General features: G+C 46.5%; 1 protein-coding gene across 2 annotated transcripts in view; it reads left to right on the top strand.

The window, feature by feature from the left end:
* The first annotated feature begins 3,368 nt into the window (after positions 1-3,368).
* Positions 3,369-27,642, top strand: part of LOC306831627 (polypeptide N-acetylgalactosaminyltransferase 10-like) — a 46,961-nt gene continuing 22,687 nt past the window's right edge. The window contains exons 1-5 of one of the 2 annotated variants that reach the window (XM_079355818.1): positions 3,369-3,373; positions 8,541-8,750; positions 20,187-20,289; positions 22,785-22,923; positions 25,620-25,786. In XM_079355818.1, coding sequence (XP_079211944.1) covers positions 8,592-8,750; positions 20,187-20,289; positions 22,785-22,923; positions 25,620-25,786 — 568 coding nt within the window. In that variant the 5' untranslated portion in view covers positions 3,369-3,373; positions 8,541-8,591. Of the gene's footprint in view, positions 3,374-8,454; positions 8,751-20,186; positions 20,290-22,784; positions 22,924-25,619; positions 25,787-27,642 lie in introns of those variants that run through there. The other variant, XM_079355819.1, reaches the window with a different exon arrangement.

Raw genomic sequence — 27,642 nt, 5'->3', positions numbered from 1 at the left:
GTTCTGTAAACCCTGCAGACGTCCTGATTATTTGACTTTAATCAATAAAACATGAAAGCTGAACACTCTGCTCTCTCTTCAACAGAACTGTCTATTTGATTCCAAAGACACTCAGAGATCGACTGAAGTGCAGCAGCAGCAGCAGCAGCGAGGTCTCATTTCTTGTATTTCCTCCATTCAGACTTTAGAAGTCCTCTGTTTTCCTCTCCACACTGGTATTTACATCATATCCTGATAATGGGAACACAGACACATCCAAGGTGAAAAGTCTAACTCACCGACGCATCTCAAGAAGAAACAGCTTTAAAATCGCTGTTGCATTTTAGCTGACATGCTCATTCGAGGCTCCTTATGGATGTATGATAAATATGATAATTCCAAGTTCACCTTCGGTTACAGTGACACCCTGAATGATAAGTGAGTGACTGCTCACTAAACTCTGCACGGCAGGCCTGTCAAGCTTTGGCTTTCTGTCGATGCAGAGGGAACGCGGGCCTGAAGCAGGAGATGTTCTGGTTCTTGTTCTGTTAAGAGAAAAAGTTTACGGAGGAAAAATGATCAGTTTTAGGTTTAATATTTGGAGAACTCCCCCCGAACAGTTCAAGCAAAACACGACACAGAAGAGTCTGGAAAGCTTTGGATCTGCGAGTTGGTGATGAGCTACAAACAGGGTTAGCGGAGGTCGGGTGGATTCATCACAGGAAGTGATGAAGACTTTGTCATTTACAGGTCAAATGAACGCCGCTCCTCCGAGAGACGTAATGAACCAAGAAATTAACGTGTTGGATTTGCAGACGGGGAGAATTTCAGTTTGCTTTTCCTCTGAACACAATGTCACTTCTCAAGTTTCTAATTTACCAGTAAACAGAAAAGGAGGTCACACACAGGACGAACCAGGTAGCAGCCTGCAGACGTCTTTACCACCACTCTCTTTTTATTCACTACTTTCTGTGCAAAAGTGACGTTACTAAGCTCAGCCCCCCCAGGGGAAAATAAAGTTTTTGAAATTGAATCGTGTACATTCATATAGACTCTGGGGCGGTCTCATGTTGGTGTCCCAGTCGGCTGAGACCGTCTCTCCTCTGTACTATGAAGACGGTTCAGGGGTGTCTTTTCTCACTTTTTAAGGCCTCCATAAGAGCATCATGTTTTCTCAGTCTTGAGCTCGCTATCAGAGATGATTAAATGCAAAGAAACAGAAACAAAGGACTTCTGTCAGCAAAACTTTAAATTTGCACTTTGGAAAAAAAGCAATCCTTGACTTTAAGTTTTGAAGGTCAGCTCAGTGGAAACCATCTTTCAGGCTTTTGTCTTTCCATCATGAGGAAAGTGACTGTCCTCCAGTCGCTCCACAGGCAGCATCATCTGCAGAACTCATTATAGCCGCTGTTTGTTTAGAGGCTGATGAAGGCATTAAGCAGCAGAGGGGAGAAAATACAGCAGAAAATGAGAAGAAAAGTGGATAGGCTGGAGCAGCGGGAGGCTTTATGAAGATATTTGGATTGCAGGGAACAGAATATATTTGGCTGACTGGGTATGATCACCACTCAGACTGGTTGATGAAGCATCAGAAGGAGACAAACAGAGAGAGGAGAGAGACAAACAGTGGCTGAGAGACGGGGGCCAATAAACAGAGGCAGATCAAAGATATGGAGAATATTTTGCAGGAGGTATTTTATCATTCAGATGGATGTCTGCAAGTGGATCGACACTTAGAGAGAAAGAAGACGCAAAATACTGAAGAGCCACATGTGAGGATGGAGCTCCTCTCTCACAGTTATGAAGAACAAAGTAAAAAAAAACCTAGAAGCTTTGTCTGATGTCGACTCAGGTGATGCTCCTCTCAAAGGCTGCGGTCACAGTCCCTGACTCGTTGGGTCAGACTCGTGTGCTACTGTGGTCGGTTAAGCTTCTGCTCTACCTGCCTGCTTCTGCAACTCAGGAGACGCCGCCGTCACACGACTGTCGATAAACCACACATCGGGACTTTGGGTGACTCGTCACACTTGGACTGAGCACTGGGATCCCTGTACGTGTCCCCCCCCCCCACAAACACTATTCCACTGACTATCATTAGAGACACCTGAGTACTGCTTTGTGTCTCATCCAGTAGAGATCATAACACTACTGGTGTCCTGGAGACCTGAGGGCAGAACACCATGGAGACACTTTTAAACTCAAGCTTTTAACTCAATCTCATTTTGTCTCAATGACTTTTCATACATTTTTAACCTCCTGTGTTTCCTGATTGAGAGTTAATGATTGCGTTTCCTCGGTCCGTCAGTACCTGCTTTAATCTCCTTTTTGGATTGTGGGCTGGGATGTTTGTTTATGATGATACATTACATCATGATGTAAAAGCACTTTGAGATACACGTTTGTATGAAAAGTGTGCGATGCACTGACACATCTAAGGGCAGCAAAAAAAAATAAAAATAATAGGCAACAGATCTCTGGAAGTGGGCACAGCAGACGTGGGGAGATGGGGCCAATATTTTGTCCCTCAACTGGAGTCAAGGCAGCTACAGAAGCTACTTTGGGAAATATCGGTGCAGCATGTGACACCCTGGCAGAGCCGGTGGTGTTTGTAGAGGAAGTAAAGCCAAAGCTGTCAGGGTAAATGAAACAAATAGAGACAGAGAGTGGATGCAATGTAAGGGATGTAGAGAGTAGTGTTGGAGCAGAGGAGACAGATTTTCAGAGGGCGCTAGTCCAGGAACAGCTCCGGGAATGAAACAGCCTAATCTTTCTTTCTGTGCCAGTTACACGATGGATCGAGGGAATGCTGATGACGCTTAATTAATTTATACACAAAGAGAGCAGACGCCATTATTGTCGACACATTACCATCCTCGTATAGACGATGTTTGATTTGGCAGGCTCGCGACATGAAGCAGAGCGAAGATGGGTTTTATGATAGTCACACTCGAACTCGCCATGAGACAAAGAAAAGATGGAGCTGCAGTTTGATTTTAAAGCAGTTTAACTTTAACAGCCTTAAAATAAACACTTCAAAGTTGATCTGAACAATAACTTTGTAAAGGGAGAACGCCTTCTCTCCTCACCCACAGAAGAACCTGGTCGCCTAATTTCAGCTTTATGGAGATTACTCAGCGTTGCATGGCTCTCTCCCACGTGTGCACACTGCTTTACAACGCTAGCTCACACGCACGCTTTCAGCTAAAAGCTACCGAGCAGTTAGCCTGCCTCTGTGCTGTTTGATTCAACCGCTGAGGCAAAGAGACGGAGAGGACGATGGCGGATGAAGGCGACTCGAGGAGAGTAAAAGAGAAAGTCGAGCTGGAAGCCGGACGAGCAGCACGATAGATGTGGAAGAAGAAAGAGGATCATTGTTGGCAGATGGACTCGCCATGTTTGCCTTTTACACATTGAAGAGCTCTTGGCAAAACAGTAGGCTGCAAGTACGGCTCCTAGCTAGCTTAGTCAGCACATTTAGTATGTTGACATCAAGCAGCAACCTTCAGTGTCGAAAAAATGAAGCTAACGTGGAAGTGCAAATTCCTGCAGTTTGTCAAAGTGTCCACTAGAGGCTACACACAGCATGATTACAGCCTGGTAACTGATTGACAGGTGGGCGCCGTGTAACGGTTTGTCAGGAGGCTTAAAACCCGCCTCAGCTCTCAGCCTGTCGTTAGCTTGACTCAAAGTTAGCCTGAGACAGCATTTCCAGCATGGCGGCCGCTGCCGATGAGCCTCCACAGTTAAACCGAGCTGAACTGGTTATTAGAAGTAAAAATGTCTACCGGCCTACATCTCATACACTTCTATATGCTCACTGCACCAGCAGATACCTGTATTTATCTGGACTCGTTTGTGTCTCAAGACGAAACCACTTGATAAGATTCAACTTTTGTGGAGTGTGAGGAGACGGGCTGATCACTTTTAAGCCGCTGTGGTTTTTATTGTTTCGTCTTTGGGTTTGAATCTCCCGTGCTCGCCCTCATAAAAGATTGCTCTGTGACACATTTAGCCAGAAAAGCTGAGCAATTACACAGAAAGCAAGAGGACAGCAAAGTGCTTCAGATCCACTCTAAAACTCAGCGGACGAGTCATATTTCTCTCCGTCTTCCCGTGAGAGAGAGTGAATTACCTCTCTCTGACCTTTTGTAGCGTTAAGAAAGGACACTTTCACACATGAAACGTGTATGCAGACTCTTTATGACCAACAGAAGGAGAGCGGAGCCAGTGTCCGAGCTTCCTCATTGGAGGATTCTCCAGCTGCAGAGGCATTATTAGTGATTGAATGCTGAACAGAGCGGCTGACTTTCATTAAAGTTGAGAGTCCTATGGACTGAGCGAGTGCCGGCCCTCCGTTATATGAACAGTGAACTTTGATTAGAGCGGGGGACGTCCTACAAGACGACGGACTTATCCAAAGACAGCAGAGATTATCTGAAGCTCCTCGATCTGCTCGTGAGACGATCGGGGCCGCCCCGATTTCAAACAGCACATTTGAGTCCCGTATTATCAGAAGTCATGTTGTGTTGGGGGAGGACGGACTCAGCCTGTTCCTTTTCATGTGACAGGAAGCACAACTGACGTAACCATGGCAACGGCAGCAAAGGTGAAGCAGAAATGACAACACTGTGATTCTACAACGTGTCCAGTAACACAAACCGCAATCCAGCAGACGAGGAAAGACGTGAACAGCGGGCGTACACGAGCGGACCACACACACACCTCTGAGCTGAGACACAGCGGCGAGTATCCATCAACGACCCCCCGCAGTCGCTCCGTGTCGTGGTCGTTGTTTGCCGCCTGGCAGAAAGAGTCTCCACAGAGAGTATTTCTGTTTCTCATTAACTGAAAAAGCTGCTGCTGCTTTTAAAAATGACCCACATTTATCTGTTTTGTCTCCATGAAAACGGTGCCAGCCGATGTTCAGCTCATTCAGCTGGATTAGAAAATGGTCACATTAAGCAAAGTGGCGGCGCGAGGCAGAGGTTAATGTGCTGTGGTCATGATTTAACACGAATCTGTGCTCACCTGTTCTGATCATGCAACAAACGTTTCACTGTCCGAATGCACTAAAAGCAGCTTCATCCACTCAGACTGGTTTCACATCAGGGACTCTGATCCAGCTACGCTTGACCCTAAAGCCTGGGGGGGGGGGGGGGGGGGGTGCAGCTGGAATGCAAAGGTGAGATTTCATGCATCATTCAAATTTGATAAGTAAAGTAATTTTCACTTCTGCATAGTCTGGCTGTGAGATGTATGAAAGGAACAGCCACCCTCCTCTTCTTCACCTCAACCCCTGGATTCCTCATTGTGTCAAGTGGCAGCTGATTGGCCGCCCCTCCGTGACCTCTGACACACACAATAAAAATAAATCCTCACTCCTAAAGCAGTCAGGCATCTCCCTTATCTCATCTCAGAGCGAGTGAGGGTTAACTGCAGATTAGCCACCTTGTTGAACAGATTGGATTTGAACCCAGGATGTGTTGGAGTCTCTCCATGTTAATCCTGCTCTCTCTCTATTCCCGCTCCGGACACCGAGGGAGAGAGAGGGGGAGAGAGCGAGCCAGCAGCTCATTCCTCTCTCGTTCTCTCCATCTATAAGAGGCTGAGTTGTGACAATTCAATCTGTTCAGCGTCTTCCCGCATGAATTATGGATGAACCCTGCAACCTCTGAATGTGGAGGGGATTTACGCTTTATAACCGCTCCAGCTCGTGTCACAGGCTCAATGAGGATCTGAAAGAGGTTGGGGGAAAAAAAATCAAGGTAATTCACAGCGCATCAAAGTGGTTGAAATGCCAGCATTAATATCCTGTGATGGCCGAGCACTGATTCACTCCTCTGTGCTGAAAGCCATTAGCAGGGCTCATTCAGAGCGGGCCGGGCCCTGACTTCTCTGATAAGCAATTACTGAAGCATCATTCTGTCCCGATGAACTGCCAGGTGAATCCTGCTCCCCCAGGTGAAGTAAGCAGAACGATTCCATCAAGATGCCTTCGAGGAACAACTGGAATACAAATGCGTTCTTACTCTTGCTTGTTTAATATTAATAATTTCTCACGGCCTTCGTGGTTCTGTAGATGATGCATGAGGGCATAATTAAGAGCAGATTAATAGACTGCACATGGTGGACACTGTAGCTTCAGTGTTTAGCCAGCTCTGCATGTAGAGACACTGTAGCTTCAGTGTTTAGCCAGCTCTGCATGTGGTGGACACTGGAGCTTCAGTGTTTAGCCAGCTCTGCATGTGGTGGACACTGTAGCTTCAGTGTTTAGCCAGCTCTGCATGTGGTGGACACTGTAGCTTCAGTGTTTAGCCAGCTCTGCATGTGGTGGACACTGTAGCTTCAGTGTTTAGCCAGCTCTGCATGTAGAGACACTGTAGCTTCAGTGTTTAGCCAGCTCTGCATGGGTCTGTAAAGCTTTCTGCGTTCTAACCTCTCTCCATGTTTCATCTCCAACATTGATCCTAGTTTGAGCAGCTTTCTGCTGCTGGAGCTTATTAGAAACATGCAGAGGCTTTTTAGCTCGGGTACAATCACTTCTATCTGAAGCAGTTCCACTGCCCGCTTCCATCGCTGCAACACCTGTTCACCTGATAACTGCTCTCATATCTGGCAAACCCAGGGGCGTCCAAAACGGCCTTCAAAGCCCCGCCTACCTTCTCTGGTCCAATCAGATCCAGAGCATTCAGGAGCAGAATCTAAAGTTAGAAGGAGGACATACTGGCTGCTGCATTGTTGTCAGAGAAGCTTCAACACAGCAGGTTTCCTTCATGATCACACAGGAAGAGAGCAGCTCTCTGATTGGTCCGTTAGAAGCACTTTACTCTTCTGACCGTGTGCACACAAGTCTATATATCGACTCCTCTTCACACTGATGAGGAGGCATCATGTTCATACACAGAGTGAGGACTCTTTTTTTGTTGATACCTAAAAGCCTCCAACGCTCGCCCATTCATGAAAGTGATGAGATATTAGGTGGAAATGCAGAGAGACAAACACTCTCAGCAGGTTGAGAATATTCTCAGAGTTAAACAACTCCTCTGCCTTTCACGTGTTGAAATGTATCTACAGTGTTTAGAATATTTACAGGTGCTGCTGTGAGAAACACACGAAGTGAAGAGGCTTCTGTCGAAGCTATTAAGGATGGAGTCAACACAAAGACTCAGGACCCAGGGTAACCCAGCAGTGATGCTGTTACGGCCTCCTTAAAGAACGCATCATGAGACCTACAGGACAAGCAGGGACATCACACAAAGTGAGAATTTAAAACTTGACAGGAAGTGGCTGTGCATCACAACAAACATCTAAATAATGAAAGTAAGAGAGTAGTGCTTCAGTTATTATAAATAAAACATTTTAAAATAAAGCTTTTATATATATATACAGTGAATTAATAAAAATATCAGAAATGACCCAAAAAACCTAAACAGATCCTGGACTAACACTGGGAGAAAGATTCATTGACCTCCTGCAGCCTAATCACACCTGTCTGCACTGAGTGTGTGTGTGTGTGTGTGTGCGTGTGTATGTGTGTGTGCAGAGTGTGTGTGTGCGTGTGCACGGTGTGTCATTTTGAGAATTGATTTGACACCAGCTGAGCTCGAACTTTACAGCATTCAGGAGCAATCATTCTTCAGCTTTACGCTGTCGACTGTAATGTTGTGTGTTTGTTTTATTTTGAAGCTGTTTTTATCCTGCAGAAATACATTTTGATTTTTCTTCCTGGCTCGTGGAGAACACTGCTTTGACATTTAAAACGAGCAGCATTTGTTTCTGTTCTCATAAAAAGTCAAGAAAAACAACATTCAACGAGAATCATTTTCAGATTTATTCCTCTACTTTCCGTTTAGACTTTGTGCTCGGGGTGTCATTGTGAAACAGCTGCAACAACATGAAACAGCAAGGAGCCAACATACAGGAGAAATGTGAAGAGCAGTTTGAAATGTCAGCAGTTAGGAAACTTTAGTGTCTGGTTTAGTTTAATTTCTTTTCATGTTTGGAAAGAACTTCCTGTTTTCTTCCTTGCTGCGGCTCGTTTCCCTTGTGTGTATTTTGTTTAAAAGTTATTGTTACAGCAGAAGAGAGACAGGACATGTGCTGTGGAGAAAGTGGGGGACGACATGCAGCAAAAGGCTGAGGTTGGATTTGAACCCACAGCAACAAGAAGTAGAGCCTCTGTACATGGGAGCATGAGGTGCTGCAGATTCACGACCTGTCGTTAGTCTCACCTGTGTCTGATTACTTCCGTGATCCTTCCGTCTTGTTGTCGTTGTCAAACTGTTCCTTGTTAAGTTGTAGTTGACTCAATGTGGTTTCAGTTGTATGATGCACCGAAGGGTGTCAAGTGTGTCTCGGTCTTGGCGGTGAGTTTTTGAACCTCGACATGAGATTGGATCAGTCGAGAGAACTGAAAGAACCTTGTGCGCGTGTGAAGCGTTTTATTTTGAAAGCCACGACCGGACGTGACGTCTGCTCGGGTATTTGAACGAGCTCGAGCGCAGTCTCTCCCCTCAGTCAGAGTGAAAGTTGTCACCGCTCGGAGGAGCAGGGAGCGTTAGTTTTCACCGCCGCTGCTGCTGCTGCTCCTCGCGCTTTCTCCCAGCGGAGAGATGAGGCGGAAAGAGAAGAGGCTGCTGCAGTTCGCCGGCCTGCTCATAGCGGCTCTCCTTTTCCTCCCGAACGTCGGGCTGTGGTCTTTGTACCGGGACCGAGTGTTCGACAACTCGCCCAGTAACGTGGACGGGGCGGCCGGGATCCTCTCCGTACAGGTAAGGAAGACCTCCTGCACTGAGCTCCGTGGATTCTCAGGGAGTCTCAGGGCTTCACATGGAAACGTTGAGAAATAAAAAATGTTTAAGAAATGATGAGCAGAAAATGATGTCAGAGGAGAGCAGAGTAAAATCTGTAAGAGCTGCAGCGTCAGGACCATGGAGAGCACCCCGGCACGATCCGGTCTGCTCAGGTTCAGCACCATGGACAGCGCTTTCCCGTCCAATCAGTGAGGCGAGTTCGAGATTTAACGCCTTTTTTTACCTGCTGCTGCCTTTTTTACCTGCTGCTGCCTTTTTTACCTGCTGGTGCCTTTTTTATCTGCTGGTGCCTTTTTTACCTGCTGGTGCCTTTTTTACAGAGTTAAAGCAGAAAATGAGATGAGCAGCTGATTCCAGAGAGAGGAGACGAGTTGTCTTCTGCTCTTCTTTTTAATCTTGCAGATTGATGTGTTGCAGGCAGGTGCATGATTCAAGTTTTCCCTTCATGATAAGCAGACTTAGTTGAGTTTTTATTTGATGATAATTGATGTGAAAGCCTTCATGGACTGGTTGTTGGAGTGAGCAACTATCAGGTTCAGTGAAGAAACCAGTTATTGCAGTCATGGTATACAGTCTGTAAGCAATGGTGAGAGACATCAGTGAAGTATTTTTAGTCCAAAAACAACAAATCAAATCATTGGAGAAGCTGCACAACTCAAACCTTCTGGATTTAAAATCAAAGCCTCTCTTGATGAACAGCTCGATCACTTCTGCTTCGGTTGACCAGAAAGCAATAAGTAAAGTCTTTGACCTTGTGTCTTGAGAAAACACTTGTTAGGACTTGACGCTATACAAATAAAGAATACAGATTTTAATTCTGTGTCAGCCCACGCTGAAGCCTGGACAGCCTGCGTGTCGTGTGACGGCCGCTCCAGAAAAGAGAAGCTCGAAACAAACCACGGATAGACCAAATGACACGTTTAGTGCACAGCAGCAAAGAGAGTGAAAACACAGAGCAGAGAGAGTGTGCAGGTTGAGGTATGAATCCTTACAGAGAAACACAGTGGCACTACGCATGAAGAGGATGAGGCGTCTGAGTGTGTGTGAGAAGAAGAGCCGCCCTGAGTGAAACACTTTTCCTCTCTAAACGTGATGAAGGCGTTCGACTTCTCTGCGTCTCTAACGAGATTCCAAACACACTCTGTATTACTTTTTAAAAGCAGCTCCTTCAGCGTGATGCAGCAGTCAGTGTGGCGTCTGACTCCATCCAGCTCCAATCAACAGACACAAATACGACAAAAGATCGCTTCTCTCATCGATGGCTGCATCGATTTCACAGTTTCTCCTTCTCCAGCTTTGAAGTGAGTGGACGAGAGGACGAGGAGACGAGGGATTGATCACGATGTCTCCTCCTGACTGACTCACCAGCTTCATGGCTGAACAGTGATTCAGCGTCTCTGCTTTGAGTCTGATGGCTCTCTTCTTCTCTGCCTCTGAGAAAACAACATTCTTGTTCTTGTTCTTTGTGTTTCCCAGTACGGACATGTCCCGCGGCTGTATTTCTGTTGCTCATGATGTTTTACACTTTCATTGAGCGCGTTCACAGATTAAAGACAGATGTTGTGTTTCGCTCCTCACTGACTCTCCCTGAGGTGACATCACCTGTGTTTTGTGACGTGCCGTTTCCTCTCTGATACTTTTATGAGAGAACAGATTGTCTTCACATGTCCTATATCTTCATCTCTGACTGGACAGAGTTACAGGCTGAATATCCAGAGGAAGTGAAACAGTTTGATTAGACTGGAAGATGTTAAGAGTAAACTTTAGCATCCTCCCTGTGTGTTCTGTAAACATCTCTGACAGGACGGCGACTTCACAGTGAAGCTTAAAGACGGCAGATTATTGTGGTTAAATTCTTCTTTATTGTCACAACATGACAAACTCGATTTAACCAAAGGGAACACAGATTGAAGATTTTACCCCAAAGTTTATTCCGTCCGTACCCAATCAAATGTGTCCGTGACAAACAGACAGTTTGTATTTTTGAGCCGATGGGGTGAAAGGTCTCCAGGCTGCAGCAGCGCCTGCCTCACTGATTTAAAGTCAGGACGTTAGAGCGGCGGGATGTTCTGAGGAGAGCGCTCGTGGTCATGTGGCATGTGTGGCGTCCTGATGGACGTGCGATCTGCTTTGACAAACTTCACCGCGGCGCCGGAAACTGTCCTGCTGGATTTTTAAACTTTTAAAGACAAACAGAACGAACAAAGAAAATGAGAAGAGGAAGAAAGAAAGTGTGTGTTTGTGTGTTTGAATTCTGGCTGTGGGCGTTTATGGCAGCACTGAAGTAGATCAAAATCAATACTCTAATCCCATTCAGCCTTTTCTCACATAAGTCTTGTTAGAGACTTTCACAGCGGATATTTTCCTCCCCTTGTTGCCTTCTGTCTGCCTCGCTCGTCGACGACGCGCTTCTTAAACCATCAGAATGAGATCAGAGCAGATTAAAGACAAACAGAACGAGCTGCAAACAAGAACTCCCAGGCCGATGCGTTCGATATGATGGAATATAAATGAACAGCAGTCCTGCATGTTGTGTTCTCAAAGATTAGAGAGGGACACGTCTTCATTAGAGATGTGCACGACTAGCCGACTCACAGCTCAGCTGTGCTTAATTATTGAGACTTTATATTGTGGCACCTGGATGCTGGTCAAAAGTTATGCTCAAAGGCAAGCGGGCCGCACGCCACGAGCCGGTGCTACAGCTCTGAGGCCCTCTCTCCTCGCTCCACTACCTGGATGTGAAGGAGCCTAGGAGTTTTGATCTAATGAAGATAAAGTCTTGTGAAGGCGGTCGGCTTAAACCTGTCGTTGAAACGTGGAAAGGGGAGAAGCAGGTTTTGCTCGCTTGTATTTAAAAGCTGAAAGCGGTGTGGCTGAGTGGCTTCCTGCAGCACACACGCTTATTCCTGTGCTCCCCCTGACCACACTGACTTTAGATTGCAGTGTTAATATGGAGGAGTGATCTGTCTCTCCTCGTCAGCACGGTTCAGACGCAGCAGAGCAGAGAGAGCGTGCAGGAGAGCATGGAGGGCTGCTGGGAGGACGACGAGGCGAAGCTGTGAAGGCCACATCTGTCCGGAAGTATCCCCGTGTTGAATGAAGCTAAGCTCTGGAGAAACATGATGAGTCACCGGTCTGTGTCCTGAATAGTGCTGACAGCGAGGCGGTCACACAGAGCGAGAGAGGAGACTGCAGGGCGGCTCCTGCTGCTGCTTCTTCTTCTTCTTCTTGGATGAATTCAGAGTTTTATTTGTAGCTCTCACTGATCAGGCTGTTTATCAGATCTACAAATCAGAATATGCTCCACATCGAGAAATGTTCCTTTGGTATGAATCTTTTCTTTCAGACGTGACGGCAGCACCGCAGCTCTGTACGCCTCCCTCTGACATGAGAATAAGGAGCTTATTTGAGCAGCTCAGAGGAGTTTGGAGAGGATCCAGCTCAGGCTGTGATCCCAGCACTGCCAACACAGCTGTACATTACCAATGAACAACAACCCTGTGCAAGGAGGGTAACTAATTATAGTGAAGGTTCAGATTTAAGAATCAGTATCATGCGTACGTCTGTCTTTGTGATGTTGCATAGTCAAGACACCATGAGCGGTAAAATCCAGTCTAGGTCACATCAGTGTGTGTTTTTCAGGGTCTGATGTTGAATCTGTCTCCCTGTGTGATGATTTCCATCCGTCACTTTGTCTGCAGCTGTGTGGATCTTTGAGTACCGTCCGTTCTCACCAGGGGGAGTGTGTTATCCTGCCAGCAACCTGTACGATAGTCCAGCTCACAGCTGACAGTACAGACTGGCCACGCCCACCTGCTGTCTGAGGAGCACGCCACACAATATATGTACTGACCAGTGCACCAGTGTTCACCATGACGAGCTCATGACAGAGGAAAGATGGTGGAAGGAGGCGCAGCTTGGGGCGCAGACGGCCTACAGGTTGTTGTACGGAGGCTCCTCCAGGCAGCCGACATGTGAAATGTGCGCGGTGCACAGTGAAGCAGTCGGTTGCAAAAGGTCATATTTTCAGTCACGTCAGGTCGTGTTAACCCGACCCTGAGCCGTCGGCTGCAGAGACTGATTGTGGTGACTGTAACTGCAGTCATGATGACAAATCTCAGAGCCATAAAAATACAGCTCTCATCATTTGATGTTGGAATATGGATCCCACTGCTACGTTCGGATGCAGCACACTTTTACAATGAAATAAGGTTTTAAAAGTGCCTCTTATACACTGAATTTTATCCTACTGAAAAATGTCCAATAATATAAACATGCATGGACTAGCCGTCTCAAGGTTTTAACCACAACATGACTTACCTCCTGCTCGAGTCAGAGGTTTGTTTTCTTTAGTGGAGCTGTCTGATAAAAATCTCTGGCTGAAACTTCAAGTCATGTCATGTTTGTCTGGTTGTTCCAACAGCATGACCAGTGTGCACACGTAAAGACCGCTGTAACGTCTTTTCTTTAAAGCTGGAGCCGTTGAACAGGTTAAACTTCACTTGGCTGAAGCAGCTCATGAAGGGAATTAGACGACTTAATCTGCCTCCTCTCTCTCTCGCGTCGTGCACACAAAAAGTTGAGTGACAGAATCACGAGTTGAAGCGCAGATATTTGCGTGGTTTCATCAAGTTTTAATTATAACCTTAAAGCTGTTTTGGCTGTCTTCAGTCGCCTGTCAGCAGCTGATAGCACGACTGGTGTGTTTGTGTACCTCTGGTGTTTATTTGTGTATCTGTGCTCTTAGTGGGAAGCTCTGGATCTTGTCGTGGTTATCGGAGCAGACTCCTGGTTAGCAGAGTGCTCCATGCCTCAACATGACTCCTGAATGTGGCCGTTGTGTTTTGTTGACCTTTGAATCTTTCTGAGATTTTCTAACCTGCTCACATGTTAGCGTTCACACGGTGAGACGTTCAAGTCCTCTCACAGTGAACTGGAAAAAACAACTTTCTCAAACTTGACTTTGTTCGACTGTGTGATGATGTCATGATTGAAGGATTTAGCCAACAGGTGTGGAGCAGAAGAATAAAGTGTCCTGTGTTGAGAATCGTGCATTCTCATCAGATGGTCATTTTTTCACCCTAACTGCACGAGGACGTTAGCGTGGTATTTTTGACTCATTTGCACAGGTTTAGTGAGCGATAAAAAAGCAGCTGGACCTGTTTGTGAATCAGACCCGGGTTGGAAAGACCCTTTAAAAGACCTGCCACACTTTGACCTTCTCATGCCAAAGAAAACCTTGATCTTCACATTGTATTTTAAATCACCAAGGAACAGAAGCCACATTTTATTCTCAGCTCGTGTCATCACATTTTAATGTTTCCAAATCTCAGCAGAGAATCTGAGCTGGCAGGAGGGAGAGGACTCCCTGAGTGCCGGCCTCTCGGTGGTCCTCTGCCTGCTCTCTCGCTCTCAGCGGGAACTCTGGGTAATGACCCCTTTTGGAGGATAATGGAGTGTGCAGTGGCTTGCAGAGCTGTTCTCCGGGGGGGGGGGGGGGTCTGGAGTGCCTAGCTGCAGGAGCCTGTGTGCCTGGGGGGCTCCTGCCTCGAGCACGTCTGGCTGAGGCAGGATGGAGAATGAACACTCTGGGCGATTAGCATCATCAAAGGGCTGCTGTGCCCAAAAAGAGCTTCTGCTTCTGTTATGTCGTATTTCCTGGAGTGTTATCTGTGTTCTGCGTGTGGAGCTGGACTCTAGTTTTTTTTTTTTTATCCTTTTCAAGTTGTCAACCTCTGAAACAACACAATCATCTTACACAGCACGTAGAGCTGCTGGTTCACACTGTGTTAAATCTGCACTCCTGAAAACATCTGGATCATTCCAGGAGGACGTACAGCTCCTCCTGGAACTATCAGGAGGTCTTCAGGACTTTTCTGCGAGTGTGAAAGCCTCATTAGTGATCCCGCTTGATGCCCCGCCCCCTCGCTGACCTGTGGTTTCTATCAGGCAGCTGTCTGACAGCTATTCCTGCCCGTCCTGACTTGTTAATGGTCAGTTGCAAAACTTTTGATGTCTTTTTGTCCGACTTGTCTGACCTGAGGCCGGAGCAGGTCACTTAGTGCACGCTGAAGTTTCTTGTTCTTAGACGAGGCAGCGAGGGATTTGTGAGCCTCGGGCACAGATTGACTTGTCTGTGAAGTGGCTGAAGGGGGAGTTGGAGGAGCAGAGGGATGAGGTGAAACAGAAACAGAAAGGTAATTGTGTCTCTCGGGGGTTTTAAGGTGGATCCGTCTGATCTGACAGAACAGAAAGACTTCTCCTCCTCGCACGCAGGAGGAGAGGGAAGTATTGACCAGAGGTGGTCCGAGTCATCCTCCTCACACAATGAATGGACTGCTCTCTTCTTATCAGACTTGCTGCACTGCTGCGAAGACCAACTTCTCCTCCACACAAAGCAGAAACAGTACAAACAGATGTCCTCTGTCGCTCCGTGTTCCTGCCTCATTGTTGTTCAGCTCCACTCATCTGAACGCGGCAGAACAAGAAGAACAAACTGGTGATTCTTTTGTTCAAACGCGGCTGCTTTAAGACCGTTACACAAGCAAGCAGACAAAAGTCTCAAGACTCCAGAATTCTTGAGACTTTTGTCTGCTGAGAAAGATTTTCTTCTGTCAGCAAAGGTTGTGTTTTGTAATTCTCTGTTTGTTATTTGAATCAGGAAAAAGGAACATTAGTCTGAGTAAAGAAGAGATGCTGTTGTCCCCGGGCAGGAAGAGGAAGCTGCTCACTCTTCAAGCCCTTACTGACCACCTCATATATCACTGTGTTTGACCGTGGACTAAACCACTGGCATATTTCTATTATAAGGGTATTCATGGTCTGTTTCCATCTTAATATTTATCCTCCCTCTCTCTTAGACTGGGCTGCAGGATGCTGTAAATCTTGGGGCGCTGGTTTCCTTGGATGTTTTTAAAGGTCTTTTTAATGATCTGCAGGCAGACGTGTAACGCTGTGGATGTTTTAACTGACTCATATTGCTCTTTTTGATCCCTGGTTGGTGATAATTGATGACGCTGTGTGTTTGCTCCCTCAGAAGTTGTAATTCAGTCGTGCTGTGTTTGATGTAAAGTGCAGCTACACACTCATGGTTAGTCCACATGTTGCTTCAACACGGCACATGTTTGACTTGGTTCCGTGTTTTTCCTCCTGGGAAAGTGTCTCACAGCAGTAATGAAGAGAACATGACAACATGATCATGAGTCATTTTATAAACGGTAACACAACAAACATGGCCGCCTTACAATCCAGCCTTTAAATGTGAAGGAAGGAGCGAGTCCTCAGAGGTGTCTGACATTTAGTTCTGACTTCACTGTCACATGTTTTTTCAGGAGAACTCTTCCTCCCGTGTGCTGAAGAATAAAGCCTGAGAAACAAAGCATGGCAGGTGACTCTGTGCAGGAAAGGTGACGCCTCAGAGGTTAGCGTGGCATTTCTCTTCATTGTGTTTTCACTGCGAGGACCTTTTCAAGCCCGCCAGGAGCGACGTGAAAGACGTGTCTCAGGGACTGCATCGAGTGGTCAGAGCATGTGGGGAGGAAGACGGGCTGTAGAGAACGAAGAAAGGGTTAATAAAAGAATACAGTGATCAAGACTGAATCACAACCGTAGGCTGACTCACTGCTTTACCTAAAGTGAGTTCTATGTTTTAACATCTACGTACATGTAGACGTGTTAATGTCTCAATACATGGCTCAGGAATTCAGTTAATATTAAGAGACCAATCAGAGAGCTGCTCTCTCCCTCTGTGATCAATCAGCCAATCAGAGAGCTGCTCTCTTCCTCTGTGATCAATCAGCCAATCAGAGAACTGCTTTCTCCCTCTGTGATCAATCATCCAATCAGAGAGCTGCTCTCTCCCTCTGTGATCAATCAGCCAATCAGAGAGCTGCTCTCTTCCTCTGTGATCTGACAAGAAGGAAACATGGCTTTTCAGCCTCAAGTGGACACTGGAGGAACTGCCGTGTTTGTTTTTTTTGCTGCTTGCCTCAAACCGACTTTCTAGTTCGACTTGCTCTGAGCTCATTTTGGACAGACGCTGTTTGGAGGACAGTTTTTGCCAGAGGTCAGCTAGAGATGGAAAATGGAGCCCTCTAACTCTGTCTGTGTTGCTAAAAACATCCAACCCAGTTTCCTTTTAGTTTGTGCCTTCTAACCATACTTCACTTTTGTTTTAACACAGTGTTTCACTTCTGGGCGGCGGACAGTGTGAGTGGGCAAAGGATGACAACATGCACACACACGCACACACACACACACACACACACACACACACACACACACACACACACACACACACACACACACACACACACACACACACACACACACACACACACACACACACACACACACACACACACACACACACACACACACACACACACACACACACACACACACACACACACACACACACACACACACACACACACACAGCAGACGAGGAGATGTTAATCATGCTCTGTCTCCTCACACATTAAATACCCCGACACCCGTCCTCCTGGGCCAATCAGAGAGCAGCTCTGGAACCAGCGCCACATTGACTGCAGGTGTGATCAATCTCAGTGTCCATGAGTGAATCACCCTGCATTCACTCGCAAAAAAGAAATTACAGACTTGGAAAAGTGCAAAATCGGAAAAGCAACTTGACTAGTTAGTTAGTATTACACGTCAACATTTTGCTTCAATATAACTCGTAACTGAGACATTCAAACCTTTTTGTCTTTGTTGTTGATACGACGCTCAGACCGTCTGAGGAGAACGAGCAGCGACTGACCAACAGGAGAAATACCAACCAAATCCAAGAAAAACATCTTTAACTTCAAACAGCAAAAAGTTGAATTCATGAATTAGTTTGAGTCATTTTAAAGTCATATGAGCTCGAGTACTCTTTAAACACAAAAACATATTTTTACATGAACACTATGAGCGAGAGAAGCGTCGATCCTCTCAGCCTGACTTCCATGTCATGCTCCGTAATAACACACACGTGTGAGAGGGACCCTCGTCATGTTTACGGCGGATCCTGTGTGTAGGAGACAGTCGATGAGCGGTCCGTTAAAAGGCGTCGTGATCATGATCACTCGTGCAGGCGAGGTCGGCCCCGTCTCTCTGCCTCTTTCTGAGGCCTGTCGCTGAGCCGACTCGGCGTTTTGTTATTAATGATTTACAAAGGAGGAGCAGATGAAACAGGCACGGCGGCGTGGCGAAGCTCCTGTTGTGTCCCATTAGCTTGTTTACGCTGCACCTTGAATATTGATGGAGAGGAGAAGCGCCCGGAGCAGAGCTGTGTTTGTGGCAGCGTGAAGCCTCGTCCCCGTGATAATGGACATGAGGGAGGTAGAGGCAGAGCGCACAGCAGGGAGCCAGAGCAGCAGCACGAAGAGCGGAATAATGATCGCTGCCCACCATCTAAACGCCACGTGTACTGGCTTTCTACACTTCCTCCTTTATCTGGTACACTATCTCACCTGTTTGAGAGGGACCCTTTGTAGGTGTTGATTGGCTGAGGATTGAAGAGTCAGAGCACAGGAAGTGTTCCTTAAACTTCCTGTGAGATAGAAGATAATCGATGAATTGACAAACTTGTGGAAATCTTAAATAACACAATGAAACAAAAAATAGTAGTTTGTGCATTTTACCTGAGTCGGTCGAGGATGTTTCAATGTGTCTTTAAGTCTCCTCCATGTCCCTCCAACATGTGTCTCTAGTCTGTCTTCAAACCCTCCAATGATGAGAAAAGTCCATCCTCTCCGTCTTCTGCCTGCTCCACTTTTCAGAAAATGTGTGCTCAAACAGGCTGTTTGGAGATGTTCCCTTCATGACATCACAAAGGGCAGTAGCCCCTCCCCCAGGTGGGTGACACTCCCACAGCTAGGTGTTTGTTCTGCCCTCTGAGTCTGCCTTCTCACCGTAAACAATAGGACATGGAGCCAGAAAGCAGCGAGTACACCCGAGCCCTTCCAGAGAGGGGGCGTGGTCAGACACAGCTCATTTACATATTTAAAGCTACAGACACAGAAACAGCCTGTTCTGAGCAGGGCTGAAATAGAGGGGTTTATAGACATGATCAAATACAGGCTCAGAGTGGATTTACAACAACACACTTCACACACATGATGAGGAGGAGCGAGGACACTGATTTCACCTGAAGACGAGGAGATCATGTGACCTTTAACCTTTAAAGTTCAGGTGTGTGGGACCTAATCTCAGAGGAAACACAAACTGAGCTGACTTGAAGTCAGTCAAGGTTTAATGAACTAAATGAAAATGAATGGGCCTCCATGGTGGTTGGGAAATGGATGTTTTACTTGAATGCAGGGCTGAAGCTGTGTCCACTCTCATTTTGTGCATATTGGAGTTGAGTGAATACGACAGCTTTGCTGGGAGTTAAATTCCCCTGGCTGTTTGTTTCATGCAGGTCTGCTGGCATGGTCGCTTCGTTTGAGTGGGAGACACGAGGGTGAGGTCTGGCATCCTGTCAGGTCCTCGTGTGGCGTCATGAGAAGACGCACAGCGAGGAGAAGCTGTAAGAGTTATACGCATAGATTTACCAGAAGTTTACCATATCAGGTATCAGGCGTATTCCCCGAGCTGATGGCCTCTTTACGCTCTGAGACGTCGTTGAAATAGAAGCGAAGAAGAATCGAGAGCAGCTGCTGCAGACACACACACACACACACACACACACACACACTCTCTCATTGCTTCCCATAGTGGGTTTGTTTGACTGCATTATGGTATCAGCTAACGTAACGAGCCTGTTATTGTGCCTTATGCTATCCGACGTGTCGTTTGTGTTAACATTATTTCACTAATTGCATCCTCCCCTGGAGCTAATTACTGCACCAATGTGCTGTGATCCTTCAATATCTTGAGTCACCGAGAGTCTTTTCTAAAGCTGAGAGGATTTCATAAATGGCTGCTTTTGCATTTTAATGCTGAGTAGAGAATAATAGCTTATGGTGATGAGGGTGTGTGTGTGTGTGTGTGTGTGTGTGTGTAATGGTGTGTGTGTGACATTTGTAAGCATGCTGCAATGAAACATAGATTTTCTCTTGCTTTGTGTAAACTCCCAGCTGTCCTGCAGGTTTTGGCTGAAAATCAAGAAGATAAAAATCTGTTTCTAAAAACAAGAGTGTTATATTTTACTCTACACATGGTGTGGTGTTTTATGGATTTATTTTGTATTTTTTTGTTTTTCATTACCACAAGGTCTCTGACTGTTAACGTCCATAAACGTGTGGACGTACGACCACTCTTATAAACGTGCAGAATAAGCGTCAGTATGATGTGTTTTAATGAATCCCCCCATTATCTTGCATTGTGAAGGCTGCGAAACAAAACACTTTGAGGAAGTCTGACATTAGTTCTCTGTGTGTGCTGCTGCAGGGGTTGAACCAGGTGAGGAGGGCGGCTCAGCTGGGTCCGGATGGCGTGCGGCGGACTGACTGGCACGACTACGAGGCGATGAGGAGAGATGCTGCTCGTTCAGGTAGGTCTGCACTTCCTGCTGAGTCGGCAGGTTTGTTCTGGGAAAGTTTGCTGAGAACATCTGCTCTGTTTCAGGACAAGGCTACACACACACACACACACACACACACACACACACACACACTGCAGCACTCTCTCTTTTCTCATCCTAATTACCTCCAAGTGCATTCTTCTCTCAGAAGCAGTGTAAATCAATGCTGCGGGTATAAAGTTCTTAGTTCATAATTAAACACAGTTAATCTTCGACAATAAGAATCGATTGAGCCGCAGGCCTTGAGTGGGGAAAATACCTTTTTGGCTTTTTATTACAAATGTGGGAGATTTAAGGGTCTTTTATGTGGTATTAGGCGCTGCTTAAGTGCTAAATGAGCAGGATAAGAGATCACACTGAAGATTAAGTGGACAAAACAACAGTCGAAGCTGCGTCTGTGCTCATTAAATGTGCACAGTGAAAAAGACTCAAAACCAGGAGCCACGTTTGTCTGTCGGTCGAGGAGCTTGTCTCAGTGCAAACATAACAGAAGAAAGAACAGCTGTCAGGGGACACGTCCATTATCAGTGATCGGGGGCGTCGGGGGTGGAGCTGATCCCATCTGTCATTGGGCAAGAGGCGGGGTTAAACCCTGGACTGTTTACCAGCCAATCACAGGGCTGATAATCAGTCACACCCACATTCACACCTACAGACAGGTCAGAGTCAGCAGGTAAGCAGCGTGTGATTGGACAGTGGGAGGAAGCCGGAGAGAAGCCACGCCGTGCAGACAGAGAGGCTCCTGACAGACAGGGATTCAAACCAGCAACCTCCTCACTGTGAGGGGACAGAGATAATCCAAGAAATAGTTTACAGAGGGCTCCAGATGATTTTCCTGATGATGCATTAGCTGCTTTTGTTTGAACCAGTCAGGCATTATTTCCGGTGATGTTCCGAGTAATGACATTAGAAATTAGACAAACTGAACATGTTTTTATTTTAGCGTGCATTATTGTTGCATGCTGCTTCGATTGGTGGATATCTAACAACAACTCAGTCTGCAGATTACTTGAAGTTATTTTTCGAGGTAGCATCACAGAGGTATGTTTGACTTTGTTTCAGTTCAGATCAGACCCCTCTCAGACTCTTCACAGCAGACACAGCTGAGACTTCTGGGTATTTAGAGCACGATTCTTCAGCTGTCTCACCAGCCCCTTCAGATCTGTGGATTAGTCGCGCCTCTGAGTTGAGTCTCTGTTTCTGATGAGAAGTGTCCTGCGGGACGACAGTGCCCTCTGACCTTTCACTCAAACATGAAGCTTTTTCCCAGAGGGCAGTTTTGCCCCGTTACAACATTTCATCACCATGGAGAGAGCCAGCCCGCTCTGGACTCCGTAAAGATAATGAATGGATGGATTGTTTATCAGACTGTACGATTGTAGTGTGCACACTTCTGGGACTCCTTCTCTCGCAGTTCACAAAGTCTGTGATTCCAGTGCAAAGTATCAGTAACTATGAATGGTTAAAGACGACATCATTTAAATGATCTATGCACCGAGTTTATCACGCAAGAAACTCCGAGCATTATTAGGAAGCAGAGTTTATCTCTGAAATGAACCATTAAAGTGAGGGGTTATTTTCCACAGTTATTAGCTCCAGGAGTATAAACTGATCATTTCTGCCTAATGGAACAAGGCAGCTCGCTTTAATTTGGCGCTCCCTCTGACTGTAGATCAGCCTCCATGCCAGCTTCGCTGTGTGTTTGTGTGCAGCGCGTTGACGACAGGCTAATGAAACATGCAGCACGGTGTAATTTGATGCACTCCTGAAATGAGCTCACATATCACTATGTTTGTGTGGCAAAGGGTTGTTGGCGAGTAATTAGCTTCACGCTTGTGTGTACGTGTCGTTTATCTGTTCTCAGTGTAATACACTCTCTGTATTATCTGCAGCCATGTATTGATCGTCTCTGTCTCCAGCTGAAACTATCCGCTGCTTCATTAATTACTCGACTCGGTGGAAAATAATTCTATATATTTTTCATAATACATCCAGATTCACGTTACACATCTGATGCTCATTTATTTTTAATCAGGTCAAACAAATGCAAAACTGTCACCTGGAGCCACATTGCTGCTGCACACCGAACTCCATATAAGAAATATCAATCACTTTGGATTTCCCTTTACGCAGCGTAAGCACTGCAGCGATGGATCATCACACGTCATCACCGACAAGACGTGTGAGTAACGGCAAGCAGTGTGTTGTCACTGACCCGTGTGTGTGTGTGTGTGTGTGTGTGTGTGTGTGTGTGTGTGTGTGTGTGTGTGTGTGTGTGTGTGTGTGTGTGTGTGTGTGTGTGTGTGTGTGTGTGTGTGTGTGTGTGTGTGTGTGTGTGTGTGTGTGTGTGTGTGTGTGTGTGTGTGTGTGTGTGTGTGTGTGTGTGTGTGTGTGTGTGTGTGTGTGTGTGTGTGTGTGTGTGTGTGTGTGTGTGTGTGTGTGTGTGTGTGTGTGTGTGTTTTCAGGTAACGGCGAGCAGGGGAAGCCGTTCCCGCTGACAGAAACAGACCGGATGGATCAGGCGTACAGGGAGAACGGCTTCAACATTTACATCAGCGACCGGATCTCCCTGAACCGCTCCCTCCCAGACATCCGCCATGCGAAGTAGGACTTGAACACCAGTGTGTTTGTACTTGTATTTGTCTTGATTCTTTTGAATTCAGTAAACGGCCGTGCTAATAATGGTTCAGGTGTCTGGGACTGAAGAGAAGTGAAACATGTGACTTCACGCTGCAGTATGTTGAATGTGAATGTTGACGTGGGAATAACACGGAGAGACTGTTTGATGTCGTATCTGTCAACAGCCGCAGAGAGGAAAAAAAGTTTTTAGAAATTCTCTGCAGAAGTTGTCAAGTCCACTGACCTACGAACAGCTTTTCAATCCTCTGCCGCCGCCGCTGTGAAAGGCCTTTAATCACCGCGTTTCTTCTGCCTGACGAGCTCTTTCCTCCGACACTTGACCTTCCCTTCACTTTCATGTGGAGAGCAGCTTCTGCCTTCATCTTCACTGAGATGGATTCTTTTATCAGAGTTTATGAAAGTCTGCCTCTTTTGACCTAACACGTTTCTTTGCTGTTACATGTTTCACACAAATGCAACATTTGAAAACATCCTCCTCCAGTTCAGTCGGAAGGCTGACGGAGGTTCAGTCACACCTTAATTAGACTTCTGCTTTTGTGAACGTCGTGGGAGAAATCATGAAAACTGTATTAACATCAATGCTCCTTCCATTATTCAGCATTAAATATTTCCTCTTCAAGGCTGCTATTCGAGCTAGCATGAAAGAGACTCTGAGTGTTTGAATCTGCTTTTCAAAGGTGAGTAGATGTTCAAGGTGTGTTGTGACTGTTGCGACTCACAACAGGTTTGGACCCAAACGCACGACTCAGAGACGAACAGGGATCAATCAAAGTGCAAACTTGTGACAGGAGGTGGATAAGTGTGCAACAATAACATCAGTGTGACAATAAATGTGAGTCCCGATTCCAGCACGCGTGTTGTGAAGCCAGATTAAGACGAACAGATGACGAGTAGACGGAGTTGCAGGTGAGGCTGGGTTTGGGAGCTGACGAGAGGGAAAAACACAAGGAGGTTAAAATCCCAAGGAAAACACGAAAGATCCAAAAGTCTTCTAGAGAGCGCTGACACAGGGAGTACAACCCGCTGCAGAATGAACAATAATCTGCTGCCGCCTGCAGGGAGAGAGCCGGCTTAAATGCAGCGCTGATTAGCTCCGGTTCACCTGTGGACACACCTGACTCCAATAATGATCGAGAGGGGAAGAGAAACACAGGAGGAGCAGACAGACAGGGAAAACAAACAACACACACACACACACACACACACACACGTGGGAAGCACCACAAAAACCCCAGAACACGACAGTGACGTGGCACTGTGGCGGTGCGCTGGCACGTGACGTCGTCATGGTATCCAGGCAGGCTGCTTTATGTTCGACTCAAAGTCCTTATTATGTGTGTTCACATCTATCTGCTGAACAAAGAGGTTCTCTTTTGAAAGACTGAAGAGGCTTGTGTCTGTAGATCTACATTTTATATAAAAGTCAATGTTTAAACACATTCACAGAAATTCAGGCTGCGCTTTTACTTTGAAAATCACAAAGTTATTTTGATCCCTCAGTTTCTTTTATGAGGGATGAAATTGAATCCTCAGCAGTTAAATGTGTTATCATTAAAGGAGTGCCACTGAGGATACATTTAGCCCCTGTGGCTGCTGGACTCTTGTCATTCTCCTGTGACCAATCAGACGGACACACCTGCTCTCCCCGCCGAGCAGCCGTCGCTCCCTCAGAGGTCGAACTTCACCCAGCTGCCCCGCAGGCAGCATCAGGTGATTGGCACGTCGTCTGTGCTGCAGAGGCAGCCAATCCCAAAACCTGTGACTGACACATCCGATTTCTGCCCGCTGACTAGATTTAATTGAAGCGCACACACACACACACACACACACACACAGAAAACACACACACACACAGAAAACACACACACACACACACACACACACACACACACACACACACAGAAAACACACACACACACAGAAAACACACACACACACACACACACACACACACACACACACACACACACACACACACACACACACACACACACACAGAAAACACACACACACACCTGCATTCCCTGTTGAATTGGTCGGGGTTTGTTAGAGTAACCAGCCGGCTGCCTGTCGATCTCTCTGCCTGCCTGTCACCCAGCGTTCATATTTGATTGTGGGACATGCAGGTTGATGTTCAGACATTGATCGACTGCTGACACAGCTCACTGCACACTTCCTCCCTCTCCTCCGTCAGCAAGGTAACAGCTCTTCCCCTGATGAGCTCCTCTGAAAGGCTCCTGAGCACGTACAAGGTGACGGCTGTAACCCATCATTAGAGCACATGCTAGCCCCTGATAACAGCTGTACAGTATGTGCTGCTAACAATACAATGACAGCTGAACAAGTGGACGACCTGAGAGTGGGCCCTGATACACTGAGCTGCAGGAGTCATAATTATTTCATCTTCCTGTCCAAATATGTGGAAATAATGTCATGGTGAAAACTGACAGCACCGGCCTGTAAGCGCTTAGAACCCTTATTATAATCGAGCTGCATAATGTGGCCTTGTGCATGTACAGTGACATAGAATTCAAAAGGCCTGAAATTTGTTTTTATTGATCAATAAAAATATGTCGTTTATTTAAATGTCCGAGAGGCGACTGTGGGCCACGACAAGGAGAGAGTTGTGAAACGTGCCTCTTTGATTTTTTTCTTGGTAGCTGCAAACAGAAGCTGTATGCAGAGAAGCTGCCCAACACCAGCGTCATCATCCCGTTCCACAACGAGGGCTGGTCCTCGCTGCTGAGGACGGTCCACAGCGTGCTCAACCGCTCGCCGCCGCAGCTCATCGCAGAGATCATCCTGGTCGACGACTTCAGCGACAAAGGTACAGAGGACACACACTCTGATCTGCACACACACACACACACACACACACACACACACACACAGCTGCACTGAACACACATACAGAAGCTGTGTTTGATTCACAGGAGCTTGAAGAGATGAGAGCAGCTTTATGATCCAGACGTGTCGCTGAACACAGCCAATGACGGCAGGTACAAATGAGCTTGTCCTGCATGCTGGTCAGCTGACTCTGCAGCCAGACGGGAGCAGCGTAATGAGGGATGAAGTTGCAGTCATGTCCTCATGTGATGCGTTATAACGTGCTCGGGTCCGACTGGGCCTAATGTGAGTGCAGGCCAGAGGGGGACTGGAGAAGGGGGGTCAGCTTCCTGTGGATAGATCTTCTAATGAGACTCAGGATGTCTGAGCCTGTATGTCATGTGATCTCTGCACCTCTTCATATCTTCCACAAACTTCTGACGGATCATTTCATGTCAACATTTCTTTGAGTGGTAACGGTGTAATGATGTAGAGAGGATAACAGCAAACAGCTACTTCTCCATTGTTGAACAGGTGTGTGTGTGTGTGTGTGTGTGAGTGTGTGTGTACCTGTCCTCATGTAATTTCCTCCTTTACTCTCCCTTCACCGGCCCTCTTAAGAAAGTGTTTAATTCCCTGTTAATTAGTGCTCTCTGTCACGGTCCCTCGTTGAAGGATGTGTTTACTTCTCGTCTCGGCAGTAATGAGATCCTCCGCCCCCTCACACTCATTCAGAGGTGAACACCCATCAGAGCTCGGAGACTGAGCCCTCCCATCGCTGCTGCTGAGCGGAGCCGGGTGGAAAGAGAGATTGCTCATCGATAATCGTTTTTATTTTAAACTAAAGAACCTGTAAATATGAGTCTTGTTATCTTAGAATATCAGCACTGTGAGAGTTTGAGTTCAGTACATTTTGAAGTTTTTGAATAACAACAGACTTCAGCTGAACTTCCTGTTCTCACAGATGGACCTGGGATCTTAGTTTGTTAGCTTAATGCTAATACATACTGGAAAATGTATTTAACTGGCAAACACAATTAGCATTGCAGTAATTAAAACAGATGAAACGATCTCCTTAAACACACTCTCACACACACACACACACACACACACACACACACACACACACACACACACACACACACACACACACACACACACACACACACACACACACTGGATTCTAGCGCCCGAGACTGGAAAACGTCACTTATCATTAACATGAGGTGCTTTTTTAAAATCTTCTCTACGTGCCTGCTGTCCCTCTTCATGTGTGCGTAACACCTCCCAGTTTACCAAAAGACTGCCAGTGGGGGTTCAGTGCCTTGCTTAAGGGCACATCTCCAGCTACCAGTCCAGTGTCTTGACTTGGTCTGCGCCAGTCCCTCCAGTTCCCAACCCAAGTCCCTACAGCTCCTGTGACCCCCAAATGAATCAACCTACAACTTGACTTCTGACTTTATCGTCTCTGAGGGGAAGTTTGTTCTGCAGAAGGACAGAAAACACAGTCAGACATCATAAAGACACGTGTCCCTGCTGTGGGAGGTGTGGTACAGTACAGTCCTGATCCTGAGCCGGGTCTGGTCCCTGTGTGTCGTCAGGATGGATGACAGAACATTAAAAAGCTGCAGGGAGGAGGTTTCACCTCTGCAGGCCATCTGCCCTAACACCCCCCCCCCCCCCCCCCCACACACACACACACACACACACACACTCTGTCCTCTGAGAAGAAGTGAGTGTGGCTTTAATTAAAGAGAGACGCTGCAGAGACAAAGTGAACCTTCATGAGCTGCTGATACCTCAGCATGGAACCGCTCGCGTCATGAAAGAGAAAAGCTGATTCATTAGGGAGTCTCA

Source organism: Symphodus melops (assembly GCF_947650265.1).
Source record: "Symphodus melops genome assembly, chromosome: 11".
NCBI lineage: Eukaryota > Metazoa > Chordata > Actinopteri > Labriformes > Labridae > Symphodus > Symphodus melops.
The sequence above is the reverse complement of the archived record's forward strand: the minus strand, read 5'-3'. Positions and strand labels throughout refer to the sequence as shown.